The sequence below is a fragment of the Chaetodon trifascialis genome, chromosome 24, assembly GCF_039877785.1.
Source record: "Chaetodon trifascialis isolate fChaTrf1 chromosome 24, fChaTrf1.hap1, whole genome shotgun sequence".
Lineage (NCBI taxonomy): Eukaryota > Metazoa > Chordata > Actinopteri > Chaetodontiformes > Chaetodontidae > Chaetodon > Chaetodon trifascialis.
In genome coordinates, this window is record NC_092079.1 from 2693585 (window position 1) to 2705825 (window position 12241).

The window sequence follows — 12241 nt, forward strand, 5'->3', positions numbered from 1 at the left end:
GTCTCATACTCTCAGTTAAGACGCACTACTGAAACTCTCTTCCACCTCTTTTCTCCTCCCGCAAAACTTCGGACTCCTCCTGTTGCGCGCACGGTGGCTCCCTCACTCTTTGTTTACTGGAGATCCACAGAGCAATCCGGCTGTTAAGAGAGCGAGCTTAACCTTTTCTCCGAGGATTTTTACATAAAATCCGTGCTCCTTTTCTCCTCCGTGCATTGTCACACTTTGTAACACCAACTTTTCCACACAGGTTTCCGTTTTTGTTCTATTTTTAATTCAGCTCTGCGGTTTCTTGACTTTGTCCATGTTGAAATGGATGAGGAGTTCCCCAGAGAGAGACTATCAAGGTTTTGAGGTAAGAGCATCTATATTTCATTACAAAGATTTGAGCTGAAGTGATTAAATATTTAAGAAGCACTTTGCCTGAAACCACCGCTGCAGCGCACTGTGCGCACCGGACCGGACTTCATCCATTCAGGCGGTGATGGAGGCAGGGAGTCACCCAAGAAACTTGAGCTAAACTCGGATCAGCGCTCCATCAAGTTCAGTTTACCTTTAACGGATTGTGACTTTCATCTGAGACTGTTTTCTTCCAACTTTAATTTTACTATCTCAGGAAATATCCATCCGTTTTTTTGCATTCTGCTTCGACTTTATTATTACGCGACACAGTAATAATAATAATAATCAATAATAATGACATTAAAATTAATAGGATTCGGGGATGTTGTTTTTTGGGGTTTTTTTACATTTGGTGTCATTTAATCATCTTGTAGTTATTGTTTCTGTTATTGTTTTGGGTGATCGTGTATATATTGTGATATTCCTGTTGAGGTTCCCCCTGAAAACGTGATTCTACAATCTTTTCCATCTCACCGGGTTATTATTTTAGATTTAATTAAAATTAAAACATTTCAATAAATGGTAACAATCGCATGTGTTGGTGACATTATTACTGTTGCAGTTATTGCACGGACATCTCCTCTAACTGCCCCTCCCGATGATGATGGACCCTGCCGCCGTGTGCGTCCTGCAGACCCTGCTGGTGCTGATTCTCTTGCCCCCTGTTGCCTCTGTGCCCTGCCCCCGGCCCTGCTCCTGCCCCCAGCCCACTGAGCTCCACTGCACCTTCCGTTCCCTCATCACGATCCCAGCTGCTGTATCAAAACACGTGGAGCGCATGAACCTGGGGTCAGTCCTTGTGGAATCCTCCGTATTGGCTCGGCACGCCTGTTATTTTTGTCAGTGTTTGGATTACAGTCCTAATTCAGTATTAGAAGCAGATTTAATTTTATGGCATGTCAGTAAGCAGGCTCATGTATTGTTTCTCATGAATTTGGGTTTAGTCTTTATTACACTGCCCACTCTGTTTTTGTTGTTTCAGGTTCAATAGAATTAATAAGATTACGTCCACATCATTGGCTGGTCTGAGGAAGCTGGAGCTGCTGTTGGTGCACGGAAATGACATCCACAGTCTACCTGATGGAGTGTTCAGGGACCTTAATTCACTACAGGTACACTGGCTGAACACACCATGAAAATGTTCCCTTGCAGTGAATAAAATGAATGAATGAATGAATGAATGAATGAATGAATGAATGAATGAATGATAGCAATTCTGACATTATGCACACAGACTTTTGCCTGTTCTGCTGATTTTTAACAGATTATGGTATTTTAGAGCTCAGATGGCAAATAATATTATTAGTAAGTGCCCCTTTGGAGTCTTCAAATGGTCTCTCCCAGTGTATCCACCTTGACAAAACCTTAGAGGAAACAATGCAGAATGATAAATTTTAGTGCAATGCTTGCCATATTTGGAGCAAGGTGTATTCAGCCTCATTGTTTTCTTGGCTAGGCCAGCATATATTTCCATTTTAGACAGAAGAAAAAATACATTGGTGAAAAAATCAATAAACTCCAAGTTATCTTTTCAGGGTTCAAGAACAGCAACCATTTCATTTTTTTCTCTCTCATACTTTCTCTCTCATGCTCATGCTGCTAGTTTACTGTGCCTTTTTTAACTTTTATTATTTAAATACCAAAAATAAACCTGAAAGCTGGACCTGAACTTCCCACTTAATTCCAGAAGAGACAAACGTCTCAAAAATGTTTTTAATTTCAATGTGAATCAAACTGTGATCTACATAATAACAACTGTATCAGAGAAATAGTACTACAGGCAACATTGAAACCATATAATATTTAAAGCTTGATTTTACCCTTGAATGTCTGACTTTCACTGTTGCTACATGAAGCTTATATTGAGTACAATATGGCTTGACATGGCAGTGTTAAAGTGGTTCCTAATGTTATTATTACTGATGATGTTTTTCATTCTCATTGCTATTTGGTTTAGATGTTGAAGATTAGCTACAACAAGCTGAAGGAGATCAACAGACACACCCTTCAGGGTTTGTGGGCTTTGGCCAGGTTGCACCTCGACCACAACCAACTAGAGTTCATCCACCCAGATGCCTTTCAGGGCCTCACCTCCCTGCGGCTGCTGCAGCTAGAAGGCAACCGACTTCAGCAGCTGCACCCAGCCACTTTCACCACATTCACTCTAATGGGCTACTTCCATGTCTCCACTCTGAGGCACCTCCACCTGTCAGACAATGGGTTGATGTCACTGCCCTCCAGACTAGTGGCCACCATGCCCCAGCTGGAGAACCTGTACCTCCATGGGAACCCGTGGACATGTGACTGCAACATGAGGTGGCTTCGTAACTGGGATAAGATCTCACCAGGTTAGACTTAAAATTTCTGCTCCTGCTTTTTAAATTACTGCTTCAAGACCTCATTTCACAGTGTTGTTTTTCTTGTCCAGGTGTCCTGAAATGTAAAAAGGACAGGGCACTTCCTAGTGGCCAGCTGTGTCCGATGTGTGCCTCACCTAGGCACCTCCAGAGGGAAGAGCTCCAAGCTGTGGAGAACCTAGTCTGCAGCAGCCCTGTCATCAGCTCTCCTCGCAGGACTTCCCCACCTGATGACATCGAGAGTGAGGTCATGACCAAGGAAAACTTCAGCGAACCACTTGGAAACATCTCCCTGGGCCTGTCAGACGAACATGGGAATGAGGTGGATCTGGAATGCAACATTAGCAAGCCGAGAGAGTTTACCAAGGTCAGCTGGGAGCAGGTGAATCAGCTCCAGTTGCTATCCAACATAACTTTGTCAGTGGATATAGAGTGCTCTGTTGATAGAGAAAAGTATGAGCGACTGTGGAGACTCATCGCATACTACAGTAATGTGCCAGCCCACTTACAAAGGGGGATCATGCTCAGAAAAGAGCCTCATCCAACCTATGTGTACAGACAGGACTCTGAGAAGGATGCTTTGTACTACACAGGTGTTAAAGTTAATGTCATGGCCCAGCCTGCATGGCTGATGCAGGCAACTGCAGACCTTCAGCTGAACAGACTTCAGTCATCAGCCAAGATGGTAAAATTGATCCTGAGCACAGACATCTCAGAGACAGTGGAGGTGGAGCTGGTGCGGAGACAGAGGAGATCATGGGTCATGATTGAGTCAACAAACATGACTCACAAAGTGTTGAGTGCTATGCTGGGAAGCCCTAGTCAGATGTACTGTAATGTGCACAGTTCTGGTCAACCAGTCATCCACTGGATGCTGCCAGATGGCTCCAAGGTGGAGGCACCATACAGCAGTCCAGACAACAGGGTGTCTGTGTCCAGTGATGGACGGCTGGCCATTAAAGCTGTCAGCCACACAGACACAGGAATATACTACTGCATTGCCAAGGTTCATGGAGACATTGCTGTCCTGCCATTCTATCTAACAGTGCAGGAATCCTCTAGCCCTCCCCCAGGAGAGGATGCTTCAATTATGGCTATCGAGGGATTTGCAGGGAATCCCATTTCCCTGCCCTGCACAGCATCTGGTTCTCCTGATGCTGAAATTAACTGGATTTTACCAAGCAGCAACATAGTCAGTTTCCAAGCCAACTCCTCCAGAGCTTTGGTCTATTCCAATGGCACTCTACATATCCCACAGACCCAGTTACTGGACAGTGGTCATTATAAATGTATCGCCATAAATCAACACGGTGTGGATACACTGGCTACAAAAATCACTCTCATCAGGCGCAAAGGCATGATCAGGCCTTTGAGGAAGTTCCCAGCGAGACCTCAGTCTGCCTCTGGGGTCAACACTCAGATTAAAGTCCCCACAGAAGATACAGAGGAGGCATCAGGTGACATCGAGGTCACTCAGGTCGGAGCTCCAATAAGCCGCATGGATCCTTTGAGGAGGAGAATTCCAGGAGGTGTGGCCATGGGCAGGAGGGGCGTTCATCCATCGAGGAATATGTGGCGCCGGCCACCAATGCATCGAAAACCAACAGGGTCACGTGTTGAAGACAGGAAGGATATAGTTGAGAACAGGAGGAAGATTAATATGTCAAAGAGCAAAATAGACCCAGAGAAATGGGCTGATATTCTGGCTAAGATACGAGATAGAAATGCTCAGAATACTGTCACACCACTCCCAGTTGAGTATACAACAGAGAGGAAACTGACAGAGCAGACAACACAGTCACAAGAAACTATTGAGGGATCATCAGATGGCGTGACTGTGCAGGAAAAAGAGAGCCAGGATTACTTCACAACACCACACACTTCAGTACAGCATACACAAATGCAAACTAATAAATACAACACACAAACCCAAGACACACATGTGACATCTAATAGCCAAACTGCACATGATACACGCGATATGACATCAAGCAGCCCACACAAGCACAGCATACATGTTACAACAAAGCCACATACCACACAGACTACTTACAATGTACAACACACAGACCCTGATATGAATGTGGGTCTACACACAACTTCAAACAGTGTATTTTTCCTCCCACAGACCACATCTGTTCCTCTACATGCTGTCACTTTCTGGCAAGCTAACACAAACACTGCAAGCAGCAGCAGTACATTTTCTCTGCAAGAGAACCATAGCACAAATACAGATGTAGTCAAAACAGCTGATTGGTCCAAGGCATCAGAGAGGAGAGAGAATATGGATGGGCCAAATAATAATGAGAGAGAAGTCTATTTGAGTGGAAGTGAAATGGTCAATCCAAATCAATCAGAAACAAGCCAAGAGGAAAATGGAAGATATCTTAGTGAGACTGCAACCACATCACAGGCACATACTCACATACACATAGTTGATAATTTACATTCTGAAGCAATGCTCACAACAGCATCTCCAACAACTACACTTGTACCAATCACTGCAAGAAGGAGGGGGTCTGAGGAACAATCTCCCCCGCGCCTAGAACAAGCTAACTCCAGGAGAAGGAATGGGGGTCGTCGGAGAGGGTCAAAAAGAAGGAAACAAAAGCAGAATGAATCCACTCAGTTTATTGCCACCACACCTGGAAATGGGCCCCTAGCAACAGTCAGGGCCACTGCCTCCTCCCAGCTAAATATAGAACCATTAGAAGTTACTGCAGCCAATTTCAATACCACTGTTCCATTCACTGGAAGCCAAGCAGCGTCATCAGGCAGACTGAGTCATGAAGAAAGCACAGTCTCAGGGAATGATGCCGAGGCAGCCACCAAACTCTCTTCACTACCAGCTTCTTCCCCTGAATCAAATGACAGCCATCTACCCTTGGCCAAACCACTATTCAAAAGCACATCAGCAGTACCATCATTTCCAACAGCCTCTCCAGGAGCGGGTCACGGAAAGACAAGTTCTCAAACAGCCATGGGAATCTCAGAGAGTGTGTCTCCTGCAGAACGCTTAAATATGTACACATCAACCTCTCAGCAGAGGTTTACAGGCAGCTTTCTTCCACCTGTTAAACTCTTAGAGAGGACACAAACGGAGAGCATTACAGAAGACCTCATGCCACGCTCTGACAATTCCTCTGGAGGTTTTCACAATGTAACACAAGTGCAAACAGATTTTGGGTTGAATCAATCAGGCCATCAATACACACCTACCGAAAAGATGCTTTTCAATGAGACTGGCATGCATTTTTCACTACTGCCATCTCCATCTGCCTCAGCTGCTTCCTTGATTGAGCATGAAATCACAACAACCCCTGGATATACTTCAAGAGCTTCAAGCTTAATTACAACAAGGAGCATGCGCTTAGAGGTAGATTTGGACACACAACAGGTTGGCACAAGGAAACCTACAGTGCCTGAAATATTGTATCATAGTTCTAGTCAAAATAAAACTACAAGCAGTGAGTCAGAGGTAGATAAGCATCTTGAAGAAACTGCAACCGCTGGAATTAATGTCAATGCTCTTGTCACACATCTCTCTACAAGTTCATCAAGGCCTGATGTGATTCCATCCAGAGTGGTGCCATATGTTATACTACCTAAAACGCCTTCCATAGAAGCAAAAATGGGCCCTTCACTGAGGGCCACTACTCAGGAAGCTCCCAAGACCAACAACATTCCAGACATCCATAGCCAAGACCAAAAAATCCAACACATCACCACATCAGAACCTCAGAGAACATCCGACTTCCATCCTGCAACCCAGTCACCTGACCACAAATGGGCTCTGTTTAGTATAAATCCAACTTTCCCAGCCCTAAGATTGACCAGTGAGCAGACAATCAAGCAGACGGCTGCCCCTGCCCCAACAACTGCTGCAGTCCAAATTGATCCATTCAAAGATGGACTGCTAACAAGCACTCAGGATGTGTCCAGAAAGCACCAGCTACCTGGACAAGGATCTATTCCAACAGGGATGCCAAGGATAACTAAGAGCAATTTCCAAAGTTTCACTGTGAAAGCTGAAACAGATGCACAGCTTCCCTGTGAGGCCAAGGGTGAGCCAATGCCCTTTCTGTCATGGACAAAAGTTGCGAGTGGTATGTATGACTCAATCTCATAACTCATCTTCACGTACCATGCCTCTGAGAAGTTGTCTCAACAGTGTCAATGGCTGCTGTTGTTTCCTCTGTGAATGATTTAATATCCTCCTTGAGAGACATTACCACCAAATCATTTTTATTGAAAATGTCAGATTTGAGGCTCAGTAACCCTGACTCTGGCTGGGTTGTTGAACTTCATGTGGAAGTAGTGGAGACTGTTCATTTATGAAGTAGGATCTGGGAATTTTTAGAGCTCACCATTTGAGTACTAGATACAACAGTATCCATCGACTTAATGACCATACTGTTGTTTCATATCTTTCAGCTGCATGTGAAATGTATAACTCGTTAATATTAGATCACAGCATTTTATAAAAATGTCTGAACAGAATTTTTTTACGCAGATGTCACATCAGTGCAATCATAATAGATATACTACTATTGTTAATGAAAATGAAAAATATAATTCATCTTATTTTTTGAAACTGTACAAGTAGGATTGCATGTCCTTGACTTATAACATTAACTTGGCAGCAATCAAGCTAACCCAAAAACTACTGCCAAGCAGAATGTTGATATTGGTATTGTTTTAATATTGCAAATCCACAAATTATGTTCAGTGGTATCATTTATCTGACAAATAAACCATGTTTTGGAAATGCTTAAAATTGGGCAATTACAGTTAAGATTGGTAAAGGTGGGGGAAAGACATGGTTACCATGATGGTTACCATTACTTTCTGCAGTAGCACTGGACATAAATTGTCACCTGTGGAATCTGTGGCCCTGTCTTTACTGACCTTGGAAAAAACATTATTTCACTAAAAGCTAATTTAAGGGTGTACTTCCTGATAAATAAATAAGTAAAGTGAATAAACCTATGTATGTTAATTGGGATGAGGACTCTACATCAGCCTCTCCCTGCCAATCAAAATGTCTTTGTCAGATATCTAACCTACAAAAAAATACTATAGCAATTTCACCTACAGTATATTGTTTTGTGTCTACATTCAATACTTATTCTAATTTTGCACTATGTGTGGAAAAAAAAACTTTCATATTAAAAATCTCTCTTTCCATTCATGCAGGGGCAAGTGTTGCTCAGAACACCAGAGTCCAGAGGTTTGAGGTCCATCCAAATGGTACATTAATCATCAGAAATACACAGCCAATGGATGGGGGGCAGTACCTGTGCACAGTCCAGAACCAGTACGGCACAGACAAGATGCTGGTCAACCTTGTGGTCCTGTCTCAGCATCCACGGGTCCTCCAGCCTCGGGAAAGAGACATCACAGTGCATCTAGGTGTCAAAGTTGATTTGGACTGTAGAGTGGAGGGGCATCCTACTCCTCGGGTCACATGGGTGCTCCCTAACCATGTCCACTTGGCTGCTGCTCCACCTGGTGTTGCCTCTCAGCAGCGTGTGTCCATCTTGAGTAACGGAACCCTCCGGATCAACCAGGCCACTAACACAGACAGAGGGATTTATAAGTGCATTGGCAGCAGTGCAGCCGGAGCTGATACAGTCTCAGTCCGCCTTCATGTCTCAGCATTGCCACCTGTGATTCAGCAGACACAACACGAGAACACCACCCTCCCAGAGGGCAGCACTGCTTATATCCACTGCACTGCCACAGGTGCCCCGCAGCCTGTCATCCGCTGGATCACACCTGATGGCGTACAGCTCACTGCTTCTCAATTTGTTAGTGGACGCAACCTTGTTGTTTTTCCCAATGGGACCCTCTACATACGGGGATTTGGCTCGGGAAATGCTGGGAGATATGAATGCTCAGCCAGTAACACTTTGGCATCCAGCAGGAGAATAGTGACCTTGAGCATAAGGAGGAATCTGTCCTCTGCCAAGGCTCATATCATGTCATCGTCACCTCAGAGAACAGATGTAATCTATGGGAGTAAACTCCTGCTCAACTGTGTGACAACAGGAGAGCCAGAGCCCCGGATCATCTGGAGGACACCTTCCAAGAAGCTGGTAGATGCTCAGTACAGGTAACAAATCCATAAGCCAATTAATATTTATTCCTACATCCTTAATTTAATGTTGAAATGAATACTTATATAAGTCTATTATTTTTGCAGTTTTGACCCCAGGATCAAGGTGTTCCCCAATGGCAGTTTAACTGTTCATCCTGTTACTAACGAGGACAGTGGTGACTACTTGTGTGTGGCACGTAACAAGATGGGTGATGACTACATTCTGCTGCGGGTCAATGTGCTGACCAGGCCAGCAAAGATCAAGCAGACACAGCAGCAATCTAGTCAGGAGGTGATATACGGTGGAGACCTAAAGGTCGACTGTGTGGCCTCTGGTGTCCCGAACCCCAAAATCAGCTGGGCACTTCCGGATGGCACCATGGTCAACCCGGTCAAACAAAGAGACAGTGTCACTGGGGGCCGTAGTCGCAGGTATGAGCTGCACAGTGTTAGTGAAATCTTAGAATACATTTCTTCAAGATACCACTATTTGCCCTTCATGGCTACCTAACATTGGGTTTAACCTCTTAAAATCAAACCACTTTTTTCCCCTGAATTAGCTTTAGGGTTTTTAATCATCATGTTCCACACTCTGTGACAGTATCACATATATACTCAGTTGTGAGTTTATTAGTGTCTCCCAATTTAAAATAATGCACTTTGGGTCATCTTCATTAACATTTTGGAGATGGTTACTTGTGGTATTGTTCAATTGCATTGTGTTTTCTAACAGCTGTTTCTAAAAAAAAAAAAAAAGGATAACTGCATAAATATATAACTTACCAACCTTTCACCTTTGATACTTTTTGCTACCACATAAATGTACATTTAATCCACATACTGAATTGATTGAAAAAGGGTGTGCAACGATTTCTGAATTTGTTGTCAATGTGGTTATTAAATCCATTTTGGAGCACAGCCAGTCAGCAGCGGCTAACAAAGCTGGAAAATTGTCTTTATTGTAAACACATGGGTTGTGTTTACCAGCGCATCTCTTCATTCAGAACTTTCCAGTGTACAGTGGAACTGTTGCATTGAACTGATTTCACATGTAAATTAATTTGTATTGGAACACCTGTTTAAGATGTCATCTAAAAAATATAATTCAAATTAACAATTCAATCTTCAACATATCCATCACTATTGGCCAGTGGTGTTCATAAAAACTAAAATGAGTTAGCTTTGCTAGTTCATTTTATTTAACAATAAACCTGCTTTTTATCAACTGAGACATTTAAAGATCCCTTTAAAATGCCTATATGTCCATATCATTTATTGGAAACTATTCCCTGACTCTGTGCTGCACTGGCAGCTCACCACCTTAAGATTAATGACTCCTCACTCTCACAGAAAATTACTTTCAAGAACCAATTTTTGCATGTGCTGCAGCCATAGAAAAACACCTTCGTATTTCAACAGTATTTATTGTTTCCTACTATGACACCAAGAGCATACTGTAAATACTACTTGTCAGTTTGTTCAGGTTGTGCAACCAAACATGTTTCTTTCTGACACCTAATGGCTGACTGAACACAGAAAAAAGGCTCACAAAGCAGCAAACACCGGTACCTTTATAGTCACCTCTCTCACAAAAAAATACCAAAGTAAATCATAATTTATAATGTCCAAATTCTTAATAACCACATAATTGTATAGAATTATAAATGTTTTATTTGATTTCTTTAATGCACGTAACTCTGACAGCTGTAGTCATCAAAGTGTCATATCTCCCTCCTTCCTTTCCCTCTCTGAACTGCATGTAGGTACGTGGTGTTTGACAATGGGACGCTATACTTCAACGATGTCGGCATGCCAGAAGAAGGTGACTACACCTGCTATGCTGAGAACCAACTTGGCAAAGATGAGATGAAGGTTAGAGTCAAGGTCAAGGTTACAGCTTCCCCACCAAAAATCCAGGATAAAGACCAAAAAACCATCAAGGTTTTCTATGGTGAGACTGTTACACTGAGATGTAACGCCAAAGGGGAATCAATGCCGGTCATCACATGGATATCCCCTACAAATAGATTTATCTCCCCAGCTCTAGACAAATACCAGGTCCTGGATGATGGCACATTGGTGGTTCAAAAAGTCCAACGTTTTGATGGAGGTAACTACACTTGCATGGCCAGGAATAATGCAGGACAAGACTATAAAGTCGTCAGGCTTGAGGTCCTGGTAACATCTCCGGTGATCAATGGCTTAAGTGGACCTACCAACACCATCAAGGTGACCGCAGCTAAGGATCAGCGGAAGTTTGTGGACTGTGTGGCAAAGGGAACCCCCACCCCTCGCGTCATGTGGGTTCTACCAGGAAATGTGATCCTTCCTGCACCATACTATAGCAACAGAATGACAGTTCATCTAAATGGCACATTAGAAATCAGGTCACCAAAGAGGACAGACTCAGGGCAGCTGGCTTGTATTGCTCGTAATGAAGGAGGGGAGGTCAAGCTGGTGGTTAATTTGGATGTGCAGGAGACTATAGAGAGGCCACCAGTAAGAGGACCCAAAACAGACAGCCTGTCGCTGACTGTTGGGAATGCCATGACTTTGAATTGTTCCTTTGAGGGCTCAACATTAGCTCATGTCACTTGGATCTTACCCAATGGTACACCTTTGCAAAGTGGTGCTCGATTCTCTAAGTTTTTCCACCGACCAGATGGCTCTTTGATCATCAGCAACCCCTCTATTGGTGAAGCTGGTATGTACCGCTGTCTGGGGCGTAATTTCAGAGGGCTTGTGGAGCGTACAGTAACATTGTCCCCAGGAAGAAAGCCAGAGATCAACAACAGATACAACACACCTGTCAGCATCATGAATGGAGAAAGACTTTTGCTTCATTGTCTAACTAGTGGTGAACCCCTCAGACTTACATGGACACTACCCAGTGGGGTTGTCCTCAACAGGCCACAGAGAGCTGGACAGTATGCTGTACTGCCCAATGGGACACTTGCTATCCAACAAGTATCCATCTATGATCGGGGGTCGTATGTTTGCCGTGCTGCAAACGAGTATGGCAGCTCTCTGCTTTCTGCATCGGTAATTGTGATTGCATACCCCCCGCGAATTACCAATGGTCCTCCCTCTATGACTTACGCTAAACAAGGAGTTGCTGTTCAGTTGAACTGTGTAGCAACTGGGATCCCTAGAGTGGATGTAGCATGGGAAACACCCGATAAAACCCGCTTGGCTGTCAGTACACAGCCACGTCTTTTTGGAAATAAGTACCTCCATCCACAAGGTTCCCTCATCATCCAGAGCCCAACAAAAAGAGACAGTGGTGTCTATAAATGCACGGCCAGAAATGCCGTTGGCATAGACTCTAAAGTTACATTTCTCAATGTGTTCTGAAGAATTTCAGTGTTCATCATGGTCCATT

At 43.7% G+C, this 12241-nt stretch overlaps 1 protein-coding gene across 1 annotated transcript; it reads left to right on the forward strand.

The window, feature by feature from the left end:
• The first annotated feature begins 288 nt into the window (after nt 1–288).
• mxra5a (matrix-remodelling associated 5a) lies at nt 289–12241 on the forward strand. The gene is made up of 9 exons (XM_070957889.1): nt 289–355; nt 965–1191; nt 1385–1514; nt 2360–2750; nt 2831–4706; nt 4827–6865; nt 7956–8874; nt 8965–9291; nt 10623–12241. The coding sequence occupies exons 2-9, from the start codon at nt 1001–1003 to the stop codon at nt 12211–12213; spliced, it is 7464 nt and encodes a 2487-aa protein (XP_070813990.1). The 5' UTR covers nt 289–355; nt 965–1000; the 3' UTR covers nt 12214–12241.